This window comes from Oncorhynchus tshawytscha, linkage group LG09 (assembly GCF_018296145.1).
Source record: "Oncorhynchus tshawytscha isolate Ot180627B linkage group LG09, Otsh_v2.0, whole genome shotgun sequence".
Classification (NCBI taxonomy): Eukaryota; Metazoa; Chordata; class Actinopteri; order Salmoniformes; family Salmonidae; genus Oncorhynchus; species Oncorhynchus tshawytscha.
This window is the reverse complement of record NC_056437.1, coordinates 84,749,159-84,772,897: the sequence shown is the minus strand read 5'-3', so window position 1 is coordinate 84,772,897 and position 23,739 is coordinate 84,749,159. Positions and strand designations below refer to the sequence as shown.

Sequence of the window (23,739 nt, the reverse complement as noted above, 5' to 3'; positions counted from 1 at the left end):
GAAGAAATAGACTACAGACAGACCATGGTTAGGCTGTTACGGTGACTGTATTACGGCCACGCCGGCGGTCACGAGTCACGACCACAGTCAAATTCCATGTGACAGTTTAGTCACAGTAACTAGGCTTCTCCAAGCTCTGATGCTGCTGATGGTCATTAGTAGTCAACCAAATAGCTAACTGCCTGGTACTCAGCACTCTATTGTCCTTCTAATCACTCTGACATCAATGCAAATGTAATCGAAAATCAAATGAAAACCCTTCATGAGAGCCCATGAGAAAAGCCCATGCATGAGAAAACAGAGTTTTCACGGCCTCTTTTAAAAAGAGGAGGATCCCGTCAGCTTTCTATTGGCTAGGCCTACTATATTTATTTATCAACTTTCATAATATTAAGCACATTGCTTCTCTTTACAAAGGGAGTATAGCCAACCTGGCTGGCAAGAAAATGAACCACGTGAAAGTCGTCCTCTATTCGCTATTTAAGTGCATAGATGACATGTATTTTCTCCCCCTACCCGTTCCGACAGGTGAATGATAATGGTACATTCTAAATCAAAACTAATTTCATACATATATTATTTAGTATCTGAAAAGACAAGATTAAATCAAGAATAGTCTGATGGGTGATAATATTAGTCTATCACTTGTGAATGATGTTATCACTTGTGAATGATGTGTTATCACTTGTGAATGATGTGTTATCACTTGTGAATGATGCCCAGCTTGTGTGCAGTAAGGCAAGAAACAGCGTGTGCCTTTTTTTGGCGACTTTTTCATAGTCGCACACCTCATGTAGCCTGGCCCAAAGCCTTAAATGTTATGATAAGGTTTGTAATCACACAACTAAAGTGGCCAAATAACTTCTTAAAATGAAGTACCTGAATCCTCTTTACAACCAGTGTAGAGCCTAACTGGCAGACAGAGGTGGCGTGTGAGTTTCAAATTTGGGGAAGATCATTTTCACCATAAAAATGCATCTTTATAATAAAGCATTACATGCATAATCTCATTTGTGGTTACTTTTTAGAATGGTGTTTTCCCACTAATTGATTGCATTTTGGAACATTCGCACTGTCGTGTGCGCATTGCTGCGCTTATAATGTTAAGAAATAGCCTAATAGTTTATCAACATTTTATGAGAAACGTTCTGATCTGTTGCATCAGCCTCAATGCCTTTAAAAGTTTTTGTTGATGCCAGTGGTTGTATTGATTTTGGATCTATCACATCCCACAACTGTCCCAGACTATGTTTGGAATAGTTCTTTCTCACACAGAAGACCAAGTTGATCAATAGAATAGGTCAACTTTTGTACTATGGGGGATAGTAGATTGACATACTGTAGGCTAGTGCTTACCCTAACCATGGTTTCCATCCTCTGATACATACAGGTAGACCATATGACCCGGCTTGCTCTGGACTCCAGAGAAGTGACATGATATCCCTAGTTGATATTGGCTGCTAATAGCTATGAATGACTTTAATCTCAAAATGCTGGTGTAAAACGTTTATTTCTAGATCTTGCCTTTTGAAAGTGCATCACTGTTTATGGCTGTAATGACAGGCTACATTTGCGCAGCGATGGTGTGTGCGTGTTTGCGTGAGCGTGCAGGGGGGTATAGTATGGTGTAGTATTGTAGTGTGTTACCTGTTTTTCCTATGATGGCAGTGTTCTTGCTGAAGGCCACCTCATCGCTCAAGCCACAGATGTTCTCACTGAACACACGGAAGGAGTACTCGTTCCCCATGACCAGGTCAGACGCTGTGCAGCTGGGCCGGCGGTTGTGCTCATACACTGTGAACCAACCCTGACCAGAGAGTGAAGGAGAGGGAGAGGGAGAGAGAAATATGTTTACAGAGAAGTAGAGAGGTTGAAAAAAAGGAGAGGATATGTGGATATATAGAGGCAGATGTTTGAGAACAGAGGAGGAGGGTAGAGAGGGCAGAGAAGGAGAGGTGAGGTGGATACACAGTAAAGAAAGAGAGAGCTATAGAGAGAGATGAGACAGAGGGAGTTGGAGACCTGGGTCTTCTTGTCAGCCTTCTGGATGGTGTAGCCGGTGATATCAGTGTTGCCTGTGTCTTTGGGGGGCTTCCACTCCAGAGCAGCATTGAAACCCCACACATCTGTTACCATCACATTTATAGGAGGACCTGGCTTGTCTGTGTGGGGGGGGGGGATTACATTGTGTGTCAGTGAGAAAGAGATATCTTTTAACAGACAAACAGACAGTGAAAATGGAGCATGTGGAGTGTGTCTCATGTACGTCAGTACTCCAGTATGTTTGTCATTAATCCTGGCCTCTGCCGTGCTGCTGCTGCTGTGACTAAACGTGTGTGGGGGCTGATCTGAGGAGGCTGGGCCCTCTCATTAGCTCACCTCCCAGCAGGGGAAAGGAGACAAAGGCCCCTAATCCCACCCTAATCCCAGTCTACACACCAATAATGCCAATGGAACCCCACTGCACAATCCACCCACCCAGCCATACAGCACCCTGACCCTCACACGGGTGCTAAAGGGAGCAGGAAGGAGGGAAAGAGGGGAGGGAGGGAGCCAAGGGGCGGTACGGTGGCAGTCAGGGCAGGAGGGAAGGATTAAGAAGAGAGGAAGAGTGGAATCAGCCTCTTTGATGATTCCCTCTGAGGATTAAATGAGGAATTATCATCACATTAAACTCTGGGGTGTCATCCTAGATTTAAGTCATTGCATCATGGTGGCTCCATATTTGACTGTAATAAGGTATTAAAACATACTAGGTATAGTGACTGAAGGGTGAGTGGGGACATACAGTTACAGTGGCAAGGAAAAGGAGGTGAACCCTTTGGAATGACCTGGACTTCTGCTTCAACTGGTCATACAATTTGATCTGATCTTCATCTAAATCACAACAATACACAAACAGTCTGCTTAAACTAATAACACAAACAATTATATGTTTTCATGTCTTTATTGAACACACCGTGTAAACATTCACAATGCAGGGTGGGAAAAGTATGTGAACCCTTGGATTTAATAACTGGTTGACCCTCCTTTGGCAGCAATAACCCCAACCAAATGTTTTCTGTAGTTGCGGATCAGACCTGCACAACGGTCAGGAGGAATTTTGGACCATTCCCCTTTACAAAACTGTTTCAGTTCAGCAATATTCTTGGGATGCCTGGTGTGAACCGCTCACTTGAGGTCATGCCACAGCATCTCAATCGGGTTGAGGTCAGGACTCTGACTGGGCCACTCCAGAAGGTGTATTTACTTCTGTGTTTTGGGTCATTGTCCTGTGGCATCCCCCAACTTCTGTTGAGCTTCAATTGGCGGATAGATAGCCTTACATTCTCCTGCAAAATGTCTTGATAAACCTGGGAATTCATTTTGTGTCAATGATAGCAAGCTGTCCAGGCCCTGAGGCAGCAAAGCAGCTCCAAACCATGATGCTCCTTTCACCATACTTTACAGTTGGGATGAGGTTTTGATGTTGATGTGCTGTGCCTTTTTTCTCCACACATGTGTTCCTTCCAAACAACTCAACTTTAGTTTCATCTGTCCACAGGATATTTTGCCAGTAGCGCTGTGGAACATCCACATGCTCTGTTGCGAACTTCAGACGTGCAGCAATGGTTTTTTTGGACAGCAGTTGCTTCTTCTGTGTTGTCCTCCCATGAACAGTGTTTTACATATCGTAGACTCGTCAGAGATGTTAGCATGTTCCAGAGATTTCTGTAAGTCTTTTGCTGACACTCTAGGATTCTTCTTAACCTCATTGAGCATTCTGCGCTGTGCTCTTGCAGTCATCTTTGCAGGACAGCCACTCCTAGGGAGAGTAGCAACAGTGATGAACTTTCTCCATTTATAAACAATTTGTCTTACCGTGGACTGATGAACATCAAGGCTTTTAGAGATACTTTTGTAACCCTTTCCAGCTTTATGCAAGTCAACAATTCTTAATCTTGGGTCTTCTGAGATCTCTTTTGTTCAAGGCATGGTTCACATCAGGCAATGCTTCTTGTGAACAACAAACTCAAATTTTGTGAGTGTTTTTTATAGGGCAGGCCAGCTCTTACCAACATCTCCAATCTCATCTCAATGATTGTATTCCAGGTTAGCTGACTCCTGACTCCAATTAGCTTTTGGAGAAGTCATTAGCCCAGAGGTTCACATACCTTTCCCAACCTACAAGGCAAATGTTTAAATGATGTACTCAATATAGACAAGACAAAATACAATACTTTGTGTGTTATTAGTTAAAGCAGACTGTGTTTGTCTATTGTTGTGACTTGGATGAAGATTGGATGTATCTGGATTTCTATTGTATGACCAACTGATGCAGAAATCCAGATACATCCAAAGGGTTCACATACTTTTTCTTGCCACTGTACATATGGCCTCCATCCCAAATGGAAACGCTATTGCCTATGTAGTGCACTACTTTTCACCAGAGCCCCTAATGATGTTGGTGCCAGTGACTGACCTACGATCTGGATGTGTATGTCAGCCTTGTCCTGCATGTTGTCTATCTGGACAGACAGGGTGTATGTCCCAGAGTGGTCCCTTTCTGCCGAGCGGATGAACAGGATGGTGTCAAAGTCACTGGTGCGGATGCCCACCGACTTAATCTCCAGGGGCTCACCATCTTTCAGCCAGTTGACCACGGGGCGAGGCTTCCCCTGGGGAAACAGAGGGGTGATATGGTCAGTGAATGAAAATGACATTTACTGAATTAAAGAGTGAGATGCTGCTACAGGAGCAGTGCAGGAGGAACACCCTAAAGTGAGAAAGGTGTAGACTGGCAAGAATATCCCATTTTCTGATTGGTTTGTTTTTGCATTACAGGACAATGATTGCTCTTCTTTGCACACACTGAGACCCAGCTAACATGAAGTCAGCCCTGCCTCTAGCCTGGGGAAGATTACTACTGTGTGGTGCTAGGTGTTTTCAGACCTGGAAGGGGATGACCAGGTTGATCTTCTCGCCCACTTTCCTGATGAACTTGGTTCTTAGCTGGCGAGGCAGGCGGATCTTTGGGTACTCTGAGACATGGAGGGAGACAGAGAGGAATGTCAACACAGAAGTGGCTGTGTATACCGTGTGTGTCAGAGGTCTAATGAGATATGTGTGTGTGTGTGTGTGTGTCCATGCATGTGTGTGAGTCTGACCCATGATCTCTCTGATGATGACAGACTGTTTCATGGTGCAGGGGGGGCTGCGTCCAGCGATGTTCATAGCCACCACTCTGAACAAGAGCTTCTCTCCTGTTGGCAGCCCCTTCACACGGTACGTGTTCTTGTCCACTGGCTCCTTATTGGCTTCCACCCAGTTATCCTCTGAGGGATGGACCAATAGACAGAGTATTCATTGTCATCCATTTGGAAATGAGATGGTTCATCTGTAGGGTTTTATAGGAATTCTATAGAGGAATTCTATGGGAGCGATTAGTGAATTAGAAGGAATAATAATGTTTTTGAACAATCCCCAAATCCTTCTTCACCTCCTTCTTTGCACCACTCGATTATGTACCCGTCAACGCCCCCTGCTCCAACCCTCTCTGGAGGACGCCACTTCAGGGCACAGGTGCTGTCTGTCACATCCTCCACCGTCAGACGAGTGGGCTCACTGGTAGGGGCTGAGAGAGAGAGAGAGAGAGAATAGTTAAGAGGAGAGGAAGACCGAGGTAAGCTGTATAAGTAGAGTATCAGGAGATTGAAAGGCTTCTCTCCACTGCTCTAGTAATAAGTGTCTACCCACCTATGGGCATGAAGGGCTTTGAGTTGCCGCTGGGCTGGGAGATCCCGATCCCGTTGACAGCAAACACTCTCATCTCATAAAAAACACCCTCAATCATCTTCTTAGCCTCGTATGTGGTTGACTCAAACACCTCAAAGTTCAGCTTGGTCCACCTGGAGGAACCCTGCTTCTTCCTCTCCATCAGGTAGCCTGCGAGTGAAGTCATCACAGAGCGACATTACATCATTACAAAGCGACATCATCACAGAGAGACATCTTCACCGTGTGACATCTTCACAGAGAGACATCATTAGATCGTACCAATGTAATGAGAGACGTTAACAGATGCCTGTTAACCCAGAGGAAAGAGAGTCTGATAGCTCAACAGATAGATGTAAAAATAGGAAAGGTGCACCTTTGATGGGTGCACCCCCGTCAAATTTGGGGGGATCCCATGTAATGGTGGCTGTGTCCTCGCCAACTCCCATACATCTGACGTTCTCTGGAGGGTTAGGCACATCTGGAGTGGACAGGGGGAACAGTCAGGACAGAACATAGAGGTGTTCTCACCAGCTCAGAATGGGTTCTAACTTAATGTCACATCTATTATTGAATCTCTCTTAGTGAATTGTTTTTACATTTCTGTTTACATATATATTGCATAAGAGGGGAGAACAAGACACAGAGAGAGAAAAGGGAGAGAGCAGGGAGATGTGGGGGAAAGAGGAGAGGAGTGTAGAGAGAGAGAGTAGAAGACTGGAAAGAGAGAGGAGAAGGAGAGAAGGAAAGAGAGAGTACCACTGACCAACAATCTTGACGGTGAGCTCAGCCTTGTCCTCTCCGGCTGGGTTGGTCACTATGATGGAGTACTGGCCTTCGTCTGGCCGCTCCGCCCCCTCAATGACAAAGCTGCTCAGAGTGGTCCTGGTTTCCACCCTCACTCTGCCCTCCGCCTCCGATATCACCTAGAGACAGGAACAGGGAGGGCACTTGGACAACTGGACTGACACTGTCTGGTGTTTCAGCTACTGGGTGTAACCTGGATGGCCTAATGGTTGGTTAATGTGAGTGACACCTTGCCTTCCTTAGAGAGGCATGTTGGGGCAGGGGTTTGATGTGTGTGTGTGTGAGGAGGATGTAACAGAAAGACTAGATCCTCACAGTGTCTCCTTTCATCCAGCACACAGTGGGGACAGGCTCTCCTGTGATCTCCACATCAAGGCGGAGCTTGTTGCCAGCCACCACAACAATGGTGTTCTTGCTGCCCGTGCTACTAGTGTCCAGGTGGATTTTGGGAGGGTCTGTGAGGGGCGGAGGAATGTCAGAGAGGGACAGGTGGTCCTGGGTGATTATCACAGTATTAAATACACTGTAATAAATAGGTAATGCCAACGGATGGTAGGTGACAATAGCCACACCTACCTTGGCGTGGAACATATTCGATCTTGATTTCTGAGATTAACAGGGAAAACACATGAATCAGTATCATTTAAAATGCAGGCTCTGCTTCATTGTACTCAGTAAAACTTAGAGGAGTCTCTCTCTCTTTCTTGCTCTCTCTCACTCACTCACTCACTCACCAATGAAGTTGAGTTTAGCGGAGAGGGAGAGTGCGTATCCTTCAGGGACAAAGGTGTAGTTTCCTTCATCCTGCGGCTTCACGTCATCAATCATCAGCTTGTGGATCCTGGAGAACCAACGGCAACCCAACGTTACCAAGGAGACAACAGACACTCGCAATGACCCACAATTATGCAAAGCACAGTTACCCTGGCAACATGCTTCATTATGCAATATCAAGTTTAAAAACACATGGGAAAGCTCTCTCCCTGCATGACCAGTGTTGCCATGGTAAAACACCTGCCATAGGTGGGTCTAGCTAGTGAGAATATGTACTGTACTGACAAGATCCCATGTAGACAGAGAATTTGAGGATGTTCAGGCCTGTCTGAAGTTACTGCAACTAAATGAGGACCCCCGGCCCCCAGCAATGTGATGCCATACCTTCCGATGTGTGACATCTTGATGCGGTTGCCGGGTTTGACCTCCACACCGTCCTTGAACCACTTGCCCACCACCTTCTCATCAGACACCTCACACTTGAACATGGCCTGTTCACACGCCTTCACCGACAGGTCAGCTATACTCTGCAGAACCTCCAGCTCCTTGGCTGAGTACCAGGGGTAGAGATGAAGGGAAGGAGAGAGAAAGAGAAAACAGAAAGAGACAGCATTTCAGACTCTTCCAAAAATGAAGTTAATAAAACATTTCCTTATTTAGTGTACTGTATGATATCTGGAAGTGGTACCTTCCACTTCCAGTTCTCCTTTGGATTCTCCCCCATTAGTGTAAACATAGTACATTCCGATGTCCTCTATGGTTGCTTCATTGATGACCAGAGTGTGTTTCTTCCCATCCTTCTTTATCCTGTACTTCCCATCCTTGGTCAGCTCAACTCCATCTTTCATCCTGAGCACGGGTGAGACACACAAAGACATAGAAATAGCGTTTAACAGCGAGAGACACATACAGTGGGGAGAACAAGTATTTGATACACTGCCGATTTTGCAGGTTTTCCTACTTACAAAGCATGTAGAGGTCTGTAATTTTTATCATAGGTACACTTCAACTGTGAGAGACAGAATCTAAAACAAAAATCCAGAAAATCACATTGTATGATTTTTAAGTAATTAATTTGCGTTTTATTGCATGACATAAGTATTTGATCACCTACCAACCAGCAAGAATTCTGGCTCTCACAGACCTGTTAGTTTTTCTTTAAGAAGCCCTCCTGTTCTCCACTCATTACCTGTATTAACTGCACCTGAACTCGTTTCCTGTATAAAAGACACCTGTCCACACACTCAATCAAACAGACTCCAACCTCTCCACAATGGCCAAGACCAGAGAGCTGTGTAAGGACATCAGGGATACATTTGTAGACCTGCACAAGGCTGGGAAGGGCTACAGGACAATAGGTAAGCAGCTTGGTGAGAAGGCATCAACTGTTGGCGCAATTATTAGAAAATGGAAGAAGTTCAAGATGAAGGTCAATCACCCTAGGTCTGGGGCTCCATGCAAGATCTCACCTCGTGGGGCATCAATGATCATGAGGAAGGTAAGGGATCAGCCCAGAACTACACGGCAGGACCTGGTCAATGACCTGAAGAGAGCTGGGGCCACAGTCTCAAAGAAAACCATTAGTAACACACTACGCCGTCATGGCGCACGCAAGGTCCCCCTGCTCAAGCCAGCGCATGTCCAGGCCCGTCTGAAGTTTGCCAATGACCATCTGGATGATCCAGAGGAGGAATGGGAGAAGGTCATGTGGTCTGATGAGACAAAAATAGAGCTTTTTGGTCTAAACTCCACTCGCTGTGTTTGGAGGAAGAAGAAGGATGAGTACAACCCCAAGAACACCATCCCAACTGTGAAGCATGGAGGTGGAAACATCATTCTTTGGGGATGCTTTTCTGCAAAGGGGACAGGACGACTGCACTGTATTGAGGGGAGGATGGATGGGGCCATGTATCATGAGATCTTGGCCAACAACCTCCTTCCCTCAGTAAGAGCATTGAAGATGGGCCGTGGCTGGGTCTTCCAGCATGACAACGACCCGAAACACACAGCCAGGGCAACTAAGGAGTGGCTCCGTAAGAAGCAATCTCAAGGTCCTGGAGTGGCCTAGCTAGTCTCCAGACCTGAACCCAATAGAAAATCTTCGGAGGGAGCTGAAAGTCCGTATTGCCCAGCGACAGCCCCGAAACCTGAAGGATCTGGAGAAGGTCTGTATGGAGGAGTGGGCCAAAATCCCTGCTGCAGTGTGTGCATACCTGGTCAAGAACTACAGGAAACGTATGATCTCTGTAATTGCAAACAAAGGTTTCTGTACCAAATATTAAGTTCTGCTTTTCTGATGTATCAAATACATATGTCATGCAATAAAATGCAAATTAATTATTTAAAAATCATACAATGTGATTTTCTGGATTTTTGTTTTAGATTCCGTCTCTCACAGTTGAAGTGTGCCTATGATAAAAATTACAGACCTCTACATGCTTTGTAAGTAGGAAAACCTGCAAAATCGGCAGTGTATCAAATACTTGTTCTCCCCACTGTACACACACGAATGCCACAGCTGTAACAGAAATGGATTGATTTAGTTACTTAGTCATTTGATTAAAAAGGGTATTAGTATGAGTCCCTCACCATTTGACGTTGGCCCCTTCCTCTGAGACCTCACACTCAAACTCCACCTTCTCTCCCACCACTACATGCACATCGTCCAGCAGCTTGGTGATGGTGACCGGGGGCTCTGTGGATAGACACAGACGTCAACACAACTCATACACCTCATACAAACACCATGGGGAAGTTACACACATACACAACCACACTTACAGGAAAACTCACCAACAAAGACTTGATCACTCAACACCAAAGTAAGCAGAAGAATAAGGAGGAAGAAGTGGAAGAATGATGAAGCTGAAGATTTCATGGCACAGCACTGTATACTGTGCTAACACAAAGACACGAACGCCTAACATGTACCAGTCCGCACCAGGATTCGATACCATGTTTCACAACAACACAATGTCCTCCATAGTCTCTGTTAATACTGCTATAGAAACAGAGAACTGAGCTGTTGTGGTACGGGGGAGACAGTACCTCAGGTCTCTGGGAAGGTGACATCAACATCACTGTGTCAATGCGTGATGCTAAGCTAGCATCCGTTAGCCGCCATCCTCTACATCCACCTCCCTCTGACCTCCTCCTTTTCCTCAGCAACCTCAGCAGATGATAGACATCAACTCTGGGATCTAAGTCACGGCACCACTGAACCCGTCCGTCGAGGGCTCCCATACAGTACCATGCTCAACAACAACACAACAATATACGTTTCCGCCAAAAGTGCTCCAAAAATCCTGGAGGGGGGAGCAGTACTTCAGTTCTCCAGAAGGTGACTGAACTGTGTGGTCGATGCTAAGCTAGCTAGCTCCATCCGCTAAACACACGTACACCTTCTCTCACGTTAGACACATCAACACGTACGGCATTGATATAAACACTGACAGAAGCAGTAGGAACGTCTAAATACACACAACAACATACTGTGGTTGTCGCACTGGAATGGCGTCTGTGTGGGGAAAGCTTACCCGTTGCTGTACGGTCTGATAAATGCAAAAACAGGATGAAATGAATGGGCACAGAGAGAGAGCAAAGCGCATGATGATTGAAGAGCAAATGCATCTTTGCCCCTCTACCCAAAATCAACAAGACACACAGAACACGCATAAGACACGCTACAAACTGGACAACAAATATAGGACGACAACGTTGTGCAAACTTACTGTTCATAGACATTAATACACACATACATATAAACATTGAGACATGTACTGCATACACAGTAAATGTTGACAGACCCTACACACTCAAAGACACTGAACTAAGCAGGGAACAACTCCCTCCCCTCAAACACCCTATGTAAAGATGCTGAGTGTTTACCTTTGACAAAGACTTCAGTGAAGCTCTTCTCCTCTCCCACCACACACTCATAGGCTGCATCGTCAGACAGGTTGCTCTTGTTGATGGTGAGTGTCCGTTTGTTGCCCACGCACTCAAACACATACCTGACATGACAGACAGACAGGGGCAGAGAGAGACACTGGCAGAAAACAGAGAGGACAGACAAAGACACTAGTGACCGAGTGTCGCTCACTCAACTCATCGACAAATGAATGACTCACACGCTCATATAGTCAAATATACTGACAATCACACACACACCCACAAATCAGCCAGTCTCACTTGGCAGAGGGTTTGATCTCCACTCCGTTCTTCAGCCATTTGACCTGAACGTTGGGGTCATGGAGCTCAACATGCATCTGGGTCCTCTTGCCCTTGTCCACAGAGTAACATTGCTCTAGCTTCTTCAGGAAGGCTGAGGGAGGGAAAGAACCACTGTTATGTCTCCAGCCTTTACACACCAGACACAACAACCAGAATAACCCAAGCAACACTACACCAGACTACCTCCCTTTCAGAGCCCCTCAGGCATTCACTATAATAAAACATTCCCTGTCCCAAACACTCTCAAGTAGAAATGCCCACAGCTTGCCTACTTCCTCCTCCAGTATCCCCCCTTTCTCTCCCCTCACCGTCACTCTTCTTGGGTTCCACCTTCTTCATCTTCTTCAGTCTCTTGAGCAGGCCCCTGAGGTCTGTGATGCCATAGTCAAAGGCAATCTTCTCATAGTCACATGGCTTAGCATCCTTCAGGATCTCCCACACATCCACATCCTCTTTGGGCTCGTCCCTTGCCTTTTTTTCCCTGAAAGAGAGGGGGAGAGGAGATTGATTGTGTGTGTGAGAGTATGTGTGATTGCTCATAATGGAGTTAACTCCACTCCTACCTTTTTTTGAGGAGGGCACTGAAGTCCAGGTCACCTGCATCCTCTCCTGCATCTCCCCTGGGGACAAGAAAGGTTACGAGTGGGAGAATTAGGTTTCCTACAGTGTTAGGTCAGGTTAGAGGAGTCGGTCATTTCAAACATAACATACAGTATACTGTACATACAAATATACTTGTTCTCTATTGAGGTTTTCCATAAGATAAATCAACAATGAATAGCTGTGCTATTTCAATGCTATAGTAGTGAATCATTGTTTGTTTACAAAAAATATGGAAGTGAACGAATGGTACTGGACATACAGTAGATGGTACTACACTGCACTCTGCTAAGACGAACACACACACACAAACATCCACACCCAAATTCACTTTCCCTGACGTAAAGACACATCAACGATACAGTATTGATATAAAAGTTATAACAGGGCCGGAATTCTCATATACACACAAATATACAGACAGTACACTGTGGTTGCACAGTATCGCACAGTGTCTGTAGCCATGTCTTACCCTTTTTTGGCGCCTTTTATGCCTCTGATAACACAAAACAGGATGGTAATGAGTGAGCATATAGAGCATTGTAGGATAAGGTGCACACTGACACTTTACCCACCTAAATTCAATGGGACATAAAAAACAACATACTAGTGTACACACACACACACACACACACATTTAAACATTCAGTATTGACCTCTATTTGTTACTGTATGTAACCCAAACACAGATACACTGTACATGTACAAGGCTGTACATTGACACATATATACAAGGTAAATACTGTGTAAATGTACACGCACAGGTACTGCTGATACACACCCACACAGAGCTTTTCTTACACTCACATAAAGATCCACACATATGACACCTCATGATTGCATCTCTAATGTATGTAATCCATGGGAAATATACACTAGTTCCACTTGAGGCCTTGTCAATGGGCCAGACGTACAGTACCAGAAATAGCCTCATATGACAAAGAACACATGAGGGGAAGCACAGGCTATTTCACATCTGAACACACACAGTGGACAGATGAAGAATTACAAAGGTGGGAATATGGAAGCACACGGAAGGGAATCCCAAATAATGTATTCTGAACACACACAATGGATTCAGGTTCTGGAAGAAGCTTAGGACAAGGCTGCCTTATAACAGAGAGGCAGCAAGGCCAGACACGGAATCGCTGAGGAGGTAGATGTGGGTACACACGGATGAATCGCAATGACTGGATTCTCCATACTTACTGACAGTGGGAGTTGGAACGCAAAGACCACCACATACTGTGGCAAGGTCAACACTAACCCATCCAGCAACCTTTGGGGTGTTGAAGGTTTTTTGGCATCTTGGTTTTCACAATTAATTCAGGCTTGTAACGCATCTATTTTTTCATATCTTTTCATTCTCTTTTTCTTTTCTTCATACCAAAATCACAAAATAAACAAAAACACAATCTTAAATGGTCCTTTGCACATTGTGTTTCCTGTCTTACCCTTGCTTTTTTGTCTTTTTGTCTGATCAGGAGAGTAAATCATATTTAAAACAGTAACTAGTAACTGGTGGCAGCACTATGCCAACAAAACAGGGATTTTCTACAGCTTCACAGTGAGAGACAGAGCTGCTGCACACATATTGAAACACAAGTCTTTGGAGACAGGGAAGAGAAGACACACAAATACAGAGATATACAGAGACAGACACAGAAATAGAAACATATGGATAAAATGTACAACTGAAACATAAAAAAACACAAACAAACATACAGGTAAGTCACAGAGACACACCAGTAAGTCACAGAGACACACCAGTAAGTCACAGAGACACACCAGTAAGTCACAGAGACACATCAGTAAGTCACAGAGACACATTAGTAAGTCACAGAGACACATTAGTAAGTCACATAGACACACCAGTAAGTCACAGAGACACACCAGTAAGTCACAGAGACACACCAGTAAGTCACAGAGACACACCAGTAAGTCACAGAGACACACCAGTAAGTCACAGAGACACATTAGTAAGTCACAGAGACACATTAGTAAGTCACAGAGACACACCAGTAAGTCACAGAGACACACCAGTAAGTCACAGAGACACACCAGTAAGTCACAGAGACACACCAGTAAGTCACAGAGACACACCAGTAAGTCACAGAGACACATTAGTAAGTCACAGAGACACACCAGTAAGTCACAGAGAGACATTAGTAAGTCACAGAGACACATTAGTAAGTCACAGAGAGACATTAGTAAGTCACAGAGACACACCAGTAAGTCAAAGAGACACAAATAGACATGAATGCACAGATAAAGACATGGAAAAGGCAGATGTATAGTACAATGACAGACATAGAGTGAAGCCAAAACGCACACAGACAACGTGACTTGACACAGATATACCAAAGACACCTACAAACACAGATATGGGAGCCAGAAAGACAGTCAGGGGAAGATACACTCACAGAGTGGGACAGATGCCCGGAGGCAAAGATAGAGAGAATAACCAACATATGTGAGGTGGGAGAGAAAGACAGATGATATGTTGAATGGAACCACCCTGACAGTCACACTCACGATCGCTTGAAGGCATCCAGGATGTTGGCGGGCTGCTCCTCTTGTACGGCTGAAACATGACAGAGGGAGGGAACGGTGAGAGGAACACTGGACTGACTGACAGACAGTTGAAAAATCAGGATGAATAATGGACTGAGTACTGACACTGAAACACATATACACCTGCTTTATCATTACAGTTTTTTTCGATTGCTAAACGACAGTGGACACAACTGGAGTCACATGTGCAAAACTCTAACTACAGTCTGCACAGCAGCAGTTCATGTGGACCAAACTCTAGTTCGTTTTTCATTGCTTGAACACAGTTTTCAAAACTCTACACACTTATCCCATGACTTTAACCACAACCTGCACAACACTGTGGATTTACAGCACTTTGTTCAAATGCTAACACACTGCTGTCAAAACTGTGAACCACACATTCAAAACGGAATAGATTTCAGCCTTGTGCCTTTCAAACACTGCTGATTGCAATTTCAGCTGAAAGGCTAAGCAGGTGTCTTGTTTTAGACTTGTTAGTGAACACACACACATATTACAGTATATATAGGTAGAGCTCAGAAAGACTCATTTAGGAAGTGGAACAAGGAAGATGGGTTCGTAGAGGGAGAAGGGTGGCAGGGAGAGGGCGGATGCGTGGAGGAAGACAAAGAAGACAAAGAGCTGTTATTTCAGATGAAATAAGGGCTACACTTATAGACCATGTCGTGAACCATGGTCTCTCATTGAGAGAGGCAGGGTTGAGGGTGCAACCCAATCTGCAAAGATCCACAGTGGCATCTGTAATGCGAATTTTCCATCATACAAACAGGTGAGAGTTACATCCTTACAGTAAATTAAAACATTACAGGAATCTATTTTGTATTGCAATTATAGAATATTTACACAGATATATATTACAGTAAGTTTGACTGTAAAATATATTTTTACAACAGGACCCAAAGGCTGCCCCCAACAGGGGGAAGAGGAAAAATATTTTCAGATGCGCAGGAAAATGCTATTGTTGACATGGTTGTTGTCAACAATGCAATAAAACTGCGGGAGATTCAAGATAGAGTGCTGGCTGATAATGATATATTTGAAAATGTTAATTCTGTCAGCACAACAACTATTGCTCGAGTCCTAAAGAAACACCAAGTTACAATGAAACAGTTATACACTGTACCGTTCGAGAGAAACAGTGAACGGGTAAAAGAGCAAAGATACCAATATCTCCAGGTAAGACGTCTGAGGTTACGTACACAGCTATACAAAATATTTACAGTAAAAACACTAGCATTTCTACAGTAAAACTGTGCACTTACTGTTTTTCAGAGAGTAATGGAGGTGGAAGCACTGGAAAGACCACATTCATTTGTATTTATCGATGAAGCTGGATTTAACCTTGCCAAAACACGGCGCAGAGGAAGGAATGTTATAGGTCAAAGGGCCACTGTGGAGGTTCCAGGCCAAAGGAGGGGAAATATCACCATGTGTGCTGCAATGGCCAATGATGGTTTGCTTCTCAACACACCACTCATTGGCCCATACAACACAGAAAGGCTTATAGCTTTCCTAGAACAGCTCTATGCTCAGCTAGTGCCAGCAGAACAGGGGGAGCCAGTAAGAAACCCCCAAGTTTTTGTCATAGTTTGCGATAACATTGCTTTTCACCACTCTGCAGCTGTCACAGATTGGTTTGCAGCACATCACAGATTTATGGTTTTGTACCTGCCTGCATATTCACCCTTCCTCAACCCAATAGAGGAGTTTTTCTCTGCCTGGAGGTGGAAAGTGTTTGGTCACCACCCACATGACCAAATGTCTCTTTTGGAAGCCATGCGTGCCGGATGTGAGGACACGAGTCCAGAGGACTGCCAGGGATGGATAAGGCACTCCAGAAGGTTCTTCCCCAGGAGCATGGCAAGAGAAAACATTAGATGTGATGTTGAAGAAAACCTGTGGCCTGATGCTAGAGAGAGGCAGGATTAGCCCCTCAATTATTTGTTCGAATTACAGTATGTACTTTTAGTTTCTACCTTTTTTTTCTCATTACTGTAATTCCGTAAATTACTACAGACTATTGAAGCAAACTGCTAATTTTCATTTACCTTAAATAATTGTTATGTTCTAAAAATGTTAATAAATCATGTGAAAGAATGTCACTATTTTCTTTGAAGAAAATATTACTTTGTATGAAGTCACTGAAATTGTTCAAACTGTAAAGATGAAAAGTTTGTATTTTCTGTATTGGTGTTTGATGCTAGTGTTTTTACTCTCAGTGTGTTCTGAGTGACAGTGTGTGTTATCTCAGTGAGGGTTGTGCATAGTGCTTGGCTGCACTGAGCGTGTTTTGAGCCATGTGTTAAGAGTTGTGTTGCTTGGAATGAGTTTTGCAGGTGATGTGAGCTGTTTAGCTCAGGTGACTGTTGGTAGTGCAGACTGTTAGAGTTTTGCACATGTGACTCCAGTTGTGCCCACTGTCGTTTAGCAATCGAAAAAAACTGTAAACATTCTGTATCAAATATTGAATGACTTACTGACAAACTCACTGACCACAGGTTAAGTGACAGATACATGACTAAATGGCTGACAATGATGGCCTGGGAGGGACACACCTTCCACTGTGACTTCAAATGTACAGCTGTCACACTTGTCTTTGGAGGTGACCTCACAACGGTAGCCACCTGCGTCTCCTTCCACTACTTTGATGATGCTCATCTCATATGTGTAGACCTGGTTGAGATGGCGAGAGGGGAAGACATACACTCTTACAATATATACATGCACACACAGTACACACACACACACAAAAGAGTAACACAGATGTACAGTAGACTTTCACTTGTGTAGATTTGAGAGAATGTGAAAACAGTGACACACACACACCTTGGAGTTCCTGTCATAGGCCTCTTTAAACTGCACGTGCTTGCCAGCCTTGCTGCCCAGGTCCAGCCACTTCCCTTTCAGCCATTTCATGTTGGGCTTCCTCAGCAGGTCAGATGAGTCCACTTTAGCCACAAAGGTGACGTTCTTCCCTGCCACCCACAATTTACATCAGCAATCAGACATTCTGACCTCTGGATAATGGTGTTTTTAGGGTTGTTATCCATGATCCGTATGTGAGTGTCAATCCAAACTTCAGAGTGCAACAGTATGTCAGAGAGGGGCAAGAGGGCAGGGGTCTCACCTTTGGTTACTGTAGTGCTCTCTGGCCTCTCTACAAATAGTCCGGTCAGCTCGGACTGCCCTCCTGGGACAGTCTCTAAAAGTAGGGAGAGGTCATAGAGGTCAGGGGTTAGAATAAGGTCATTGATGACTGCTCATCAGACATCATAGACACAACACCATCAGTGAACAGACAAGCACCTAACCTTTGTTTATAAATACCATTCATTTATTGATATTTTGTCTGCTAGGCAGCAAGATGAAATGTCAGAGGTAAAGCTTGTCTTTGTTCACCCTGTGACTTATTGAGACTTCTTACATCCACATTTAGCAACAGCTTTTCTCAAAGACAGAGACAAGTGCTGCGGCATGTGTTTCCACTCCCTGAAATGTCTCCATTATTCTAATGGATGATCATGAGAAATCATGAAAATGACATCAGTCTTGTATTTAACTGAGGGTCAGTATCCAAGCGTCTAGTCGACACCAGAAGAGGGCCTCTAACAGCAGTAAGGTAAGCCCACCTGGGAATGAACAAGGAACTAAAAACACATCTGAAGACGTGTTCATCCATCCCTTTCCACTAGTCTTCTCCCACTGTGACAAAAGTAAATATAGCTCTTTAATGTTGTGATATTATCAAAGCATGACTGCTTGCTCCTGTTCCTTTGTGTGCTCCCTCCTTTTCAAAAAAAGGATTGCATTGTTTTGTGTCAGCAGATAGACAAATACAAGCTTAAGTATTTGTTTGTCTTACCATCATCGGGCAATTCTGTATCAGGGAGAAAGAGAGAGAGAGAGACACAGCGGAGGAACACATTAGCTGCAGTATCTTTACTGTAATGTGAAGGATGATCGTTTACTGAGCAGCTATGAAAACCTGACCTGCAGGTGCTCTCTCACACACACTTAACGTCTCTCTCTTCCCTCTCTGACTTGGATGAACATTTCCTTTCTTTTCAAAATGGAGGTAAAAACTAGACGGTTAATGAGTTATTTCCTCAGTCGTCAAATTCAAACCAGTTGGTGACACTGTACTCATCATTACTATTATTATTATTATTATTGAGAATTTAGGGGAATTATTAGCTGTGCAAACGGAACACAATTGATTTGTTCTCTCACCTTCTGATTCTGACAAGAGCTCTATGGAAAAAGAGAGTTTATAAGCATAGAGAAGCAGGTAAAAAGCCATATCGATTGACCAATCGATTGGGTGAAAAGGTTGTCGAGAGAATGGAACAAGGGTCAAGAATCAAGTGAGGTCATGCACCTCCATAAACTCAGAGTTACACGCCTATGCCCCTCTCTCTGCTTTTATGGGCTCAGTTAATTTGATTGGAATCAAGTGACCCCTGTGCACAGATCCAGGCTCAGTTCTCTAGTGTGATTTAAATCATTTCAGTAAGAATGTGAATAGGTCAAGCTGATCCTGGACCAGCACCCAAGGGACACTTTTCCTTCAGCTCTTTACACCATTTCACTCTCACATTGGAAAGTCGCTGCGGTTTGAAACTGTGAGAGGTTGGGAGTGCAGCAATAAACACCTCAAATGAACCGGCAACCATCAAAACCATAACAATTCTTCAGTAAGATCATTTTGGGGGATAATGCGTATTATGGGAAATATTACTGTAGGTAAATATCACTTAATTGATTATTACTGTAACACTTCAGGAACAGATAATACCTTGATATTTCATATCAACATCTTTTGTAATACAGTGATTAATGATAAGGGATATGGTATTGTGCAGGAACAGTATTTGAACTAACGCAACAAAACAGCAAAACTTATCATCAACTTATCCTTCTATTAAACCATTACCTTAGTAAGTGCACACATACACACAGGTCACGATATATACCCAGAGTAAATATATACAGTATATATCATTTGGTCATTTGTAATTTAGATTACATTTTCACTCTGCATCAATTTCAAGTCAAGGTCATTTGATGTTTAATACAATTCCTTCACTTGGATGCTTTGGCGAAACCATGATACTGTATCATGTAATGTCTAATCTCAACAGAGGGTTTTCCCCAAAACATGAATATCATATTAAGCACTAAAATCATCTTAAGTCCATTCATAAGCAATAGAAAAATTATGATTTTATGCCATTTTGCCAATATGATCTTTATGTTTTTGGGAAACTCACCGCTGATCTCTAGTAATTAGTATCAGTCGGCGCTGATATCACAACAACTATCTGTCAGGCTGATTCTCTGGGTCTAACTCCTCAACAGATGATTCCTAAAGATCTCTACATAAATGATACAGTATCCATAAACCCATAAAATAGGCCTGCAGGATCTTTTCCATTACTGACTGCCATCGCCAGAGCAATCCCAGGATTCAGTAGTCTCCGTTTGTCAGTCCACCGTGACGGACACTCAGGTCACTGACACACCGTGCCGTGACTGAGACTGACAGACATGCACGTTAACCAGGTGATTGACAGGAAGCAGGGAAGCATACAAACACAAACACAGAGGGGGAGTTGTGTATAGTTTCCTTTCCTTACCATCTCTGCACTCACTTCCCTCTGAATGAAAATAAACAATTGGTACATAGACATTAGTACTGCGGACAGCGAAGGGTTAAACAACAACCAAATATACTGTCCCTGTGTACTGCGTCTGTGACTGGAGAAAAAAGTTGTAGATATATGAATATATGAAATACTAGATCATAAAAACAAGACATACAAAAATACATAGGCTTACCCATGATGACACTGGCATACATGCTGGTTTATACAAATACACACAAATGCAAAATGCATTGATACATTTGTGCATTCATACAGTCACTGCACTACAATCCTTTTTGTTACAGTACCCTTCCTTGTCTCAGGGTGCTTCACCTCTGATAAAAGAAAGTAAAAGGTTTTATGGTTAAGTATGAGGAGAATGCTAATATATACAGTACTCGTCAAAAGTTTGGACACACCTACTCATTCAAGGGCATTTCTTTATTTGTACTTTTTTTCTAAATTGCAGAATAATAGTGAAGACATCAAAACTATGAAATAGCACATATGGAATAATGTAGTAACCAAAAAAGTGATATATTATATTTCAGATTCTTCAAAGTATTCCCCCTGTGCCTTGATGACAGCTTTGCACACTCTTGGTGTCACACCCTGACCATAGAGAGCTGTTTATTCTCTATGTTGGTTGGGTCGAGGTGTGATTTAGGGTGGGTTATCTCGGGGAATTGTATTTCTATGGTGGCCTGATATAGTTCCCAATCAGAGGCAGCTGTTTATCGTTGTCTCTGATTGTGGATCATATTTAGGTGCTTTGAGGGATCTTGTCTAGATATAGTTGCCAGTGAGCATTATTATTAGCGTCATGTTTAGTTTGTTTGTTTTGTTCTTTGAAGTTTTCATTTCCAAAATAAAGGATGGAAACATACCACGCTGCATCTTGGTATACTCCTTATGACGAACGTGACACTTGGCATTCTCTCAACCAGCTTCATGAGACATTCACCTGGAATGCATTTAAATTAACAGGTGTGTCTTGTTAAAAGTTCATTTGTGGAATTTATTTCCTTCCTAATGTGTTTGAGCCAATTAGTTGTGTTGTGACAAGGTAGGGGTGGTATACAGAAGATAGCCCTATTTGGTAAAATACCAACTCCATATTATGGCAAGAACAGCTCAAATAAGCAAAGAGAAACTACAGTCATTATTTTAAGACATGAAGGTAAGTCAATGCAGAACACTTCAAGAACAGTAGCAAAAACCATCAAGCGCTATGATAAAATTGGCTCTCATGAGGACTGCCACAGGAAAGGAAGACCCAGAGTTAGCTCTGCTGCAGAGGACAGGTTCATTAGAGTTAAATGCACCTCAGATTACAGCCCAAATAAATGCTTCACAGATTTCAAGTAACAGACACTTCTCAACATCAACTGTTCAGAGGAGACTGCGTGAATCAGGCATTCATGGTCAAATTGCTGCAAAGAAACCACTATTAAAGGACAACAGTAATAAGAAAGACTTGCTTGGGCCAAAAAACACGAGCAATGGTCATTAGACTGGCGGAAATCTGTCTTTTGGTCTGATGAGTCCAAATTTTTTTTGGTTCCAACCGCCATGTCTTTGTGAGACGCAGAGTAGGTGAACGGATGATCTCCACATGTGTGGTTCCCACCATAAAGCATGGAGGAGGTGGTGTGATGGTGTGGGAGTGCTTCAATGGTGACACCGTCTGTGATTTATTTCGAATTCAAGGCACACTTAACCAGCATGGCTACCACAGCATTCTGCAGTGATATGCCATCCCATCTGGTTTGCACTTAGTGGGAATATAATTTGTTTTTCAACAGGACAATGACCCAAAACACACCTCCAGGCTGTGTAAGGGCTATTTGACCAAGAAGGAGAGTGATGAGTGCTGCATCAGATGTCCTGGTCTCCACAAATAGTGCTCAGCATATGTGGGAACTCCTTCAAGACTGTTGGAAAATCATTCCTCATGAAGCTGATTGAGAAAATGCCAAGAGTGTGCAAGCTGTCATCAAGGCAAAGAATCTAAAATCTAAAATCTATTTTGATTTGCTTAACACTTTTTTGGTTACTACATGATTCCATATGTGTTATTTCATAGTTTTGATGTCTTCACTATTATTCTACAATGTAGAAAATATCTGGTTTGAGAAGGTGTGTATAAACTTTCACTGGTACTATACGCAGAAGCACACACTGAAATACCCACACACACCCACTCAAAAGACACTTCTTCAAATATGTATACAAGATACAAACAAACAAGTAAAAGCTAATATACAGTGCATTCGGAACCTATTCAGACCACTTCACTTTTTCCATATTTTTTTTTACCTGAAAGCGTTATTGTAAAATGGATTAAATATTTTAAAAAAAATGGAAACAGGATGCACCTGAACTCAATACCGAGTCTCATACAAAGGGTCTTAATACTGATGTAAATAAGGAATTTTTTTTATTTTTAAGAAATTTGCAACAATTAATAAAACCTGTTTTGCTTTGTCATTATGGGGTATTGTGTGTATATTTTTATTTAATACATTTTAGAACAAGACTGTAATGTAACAAAATGTTGAAAAAGTCAAGGGGTCTGAATACTTTCCCAATGCAATTAGCTACGTAAAATGGCGATCCTCCTGCGTACTTGCATCAACTTTCTAATTGTGGGGCTGCACACGTCTGCATATTTTAGCTTCGCAACTATAGAGGATCACCATTTTGCCTAGCTTATTGTAGTTGCATACAGCGTAGGGTGTAAATTAAGGCTTAACACATTGACTGAAAAGCTCTTACCCTCTGTTGTGGCTGGGCCTGTGTTAATGTTACAGGCTGGGCCTGTGTTAATATTACAGCCTGGGCCTGTGTTAATGTTACAGGCTGGGCCTGTGTTAATGTTACAGCCTGGGCCTGTGTTAATGTTACAGGCTGGGCCTGTGGTTACAGGCTGGGCCTGTGTTAATGTTACAGGCTGGGCCTGTGTTAATGCTTACAGGCTGGGCCTGTGTTAATGTTACAGGCTGGGCCTGTGTTAATGTTACAGCCTGGGCCTGTGTTAATGTTACAGGCTGGGCCTGTGTTAATGTTACAGGCTGGGCCTGTGTTAATGTTACAGGCTGGGCCTGTGTTAATGTTGCAGGCTGGGCCTGTGTTAATGTTACAGGCTGGGCCTGTGTTAATGTTGCAGGCTGGGCCTGTGTTAATGTTACAGGCTGGGCCTGTGTTAATGTTGCAGGCTGGGCCTGTGTTAATGTTGCAGGCTGGGCCTGTGTTAATGTTGCAGGCTGGGCCTGTGTTAATGTTACAGGCCTGCCTGTGTTAATGTTGCAGGCTGGGCCTGTGTTAATGTTGCAGGCTGGGCCTGTGT

The 23,739-nt window shown here is 43.4% G+C and overlaps 1 protein-coding gene across 29 annotated transcripts in view; it reads right to left on the bottom strand.

Annotated features, from left to right (window-relative positions):
* Window positions 1-23,739, bottom strand: part of mybpc2a (myosin binding protein Ca) — a 48,996-nt gene that overhangs the window by 4,850 nt on the left and 20,407 nt on the right. For 12 of the 29 annotated variants that reach the window (XM_042327730.1, XM_042327735.1, XM_042327741.1 and 9 more), the window contains 27 exons: window positions 20,382-20,402; window positions 18,976-18,996; window positions 18,608-18,622; window positions 17,873-17,947; window positions 17,572-17,720; window positions 17,301-17,418; window positions 14,704-14,752; window positions 12,641-12,664; window positions 12,132-12,188; window positions 11,877-12,049; window positions 11,527-11,659; window positions 11,224-11,348; window positions 9,925-10,030; window positions 8,024-8,184; window positions 7,720-7,885; window positions 7,296-7,402; window positions 7,138-7,167; window positions 6,877-7,016; window positions 6,521-6,680; window positions 6,131-6,235; window positions 5,737-5,925; window positions 5,480-5,614; window positions 5,148-5,315; window positions 4,933-5,021; window positions 4,463-4,658; window positions 2,023-2,162; window positions 1,648-1,807 (listed from right to left, as the gene is read on the bottom strand). In XM_042327730.1, coding sequence (XP_042183664.1) covers window positions 1,648-1,807; window positions 2,023-2,162; window positions 4,463-4,658; window positions 4,933-5,021; window positions 5,148-5,315; window positions 5,480-5,614; window positions 5,737-5,925; window positions 6,131-6,235; window positions 6,521-6,680; window positions 6,877-7,016; window positions 7,138-7,167; window positions 7,296-7,402; window positions 7,720-7,885; window positions 8,024-8,184; window positions 9,925-10,030; window positions 11,224-11,348; window positions 11,527-11,659; window positions 11,877-12,049; window positions 12,132-12,188; window positions 12,641-12,664; window positions 14,704-14,752; window positions 17,301-17,418; window positions 17,572-17,720; window positions 17,873-17,947; window positions 18,608-18,622; window positions 18,976-18,996; window positions 20,382-20,402 — 3,012 coding nt within the window. Of the gene's footprint in view, window positions 1-1,647; window positions 1,808-2,022; window positions 2,163-4,462; window positions 4,659-4,932; window positions 5,022-5,147; window positions 5,316-5,479; window positions 5,615-5,736; window positions 5,926-6,130; window positions 6,236-6,520; window positions 6,681-6,876; window positions 7,017-7,137; window positions 7,168-7,295; window positions 7,403-7,719; window positions 7,886-8,023; window positions 8,185-9,924; window positions 10,031-11,223; window positions 11,349-11,526; window positions 11,660-11,876; window positions 12,052-12,131; window positions 12,189-12,640; window positions 12,665-14,703; window positions 14,753-17,300; window positions 17,419-17,571; window positions 17,721-17,872; window positions 17,948-18,607; window positions 18,623-18,975; window positions 18,997-20,381; window positions 20,403-23,739 lie in introns of those variants that run through there. The other 17 variants (XM_042327749.1, XM_042327747.1, XM_042327731.1 and 14 more) reach the window with 6 other exon arrangements.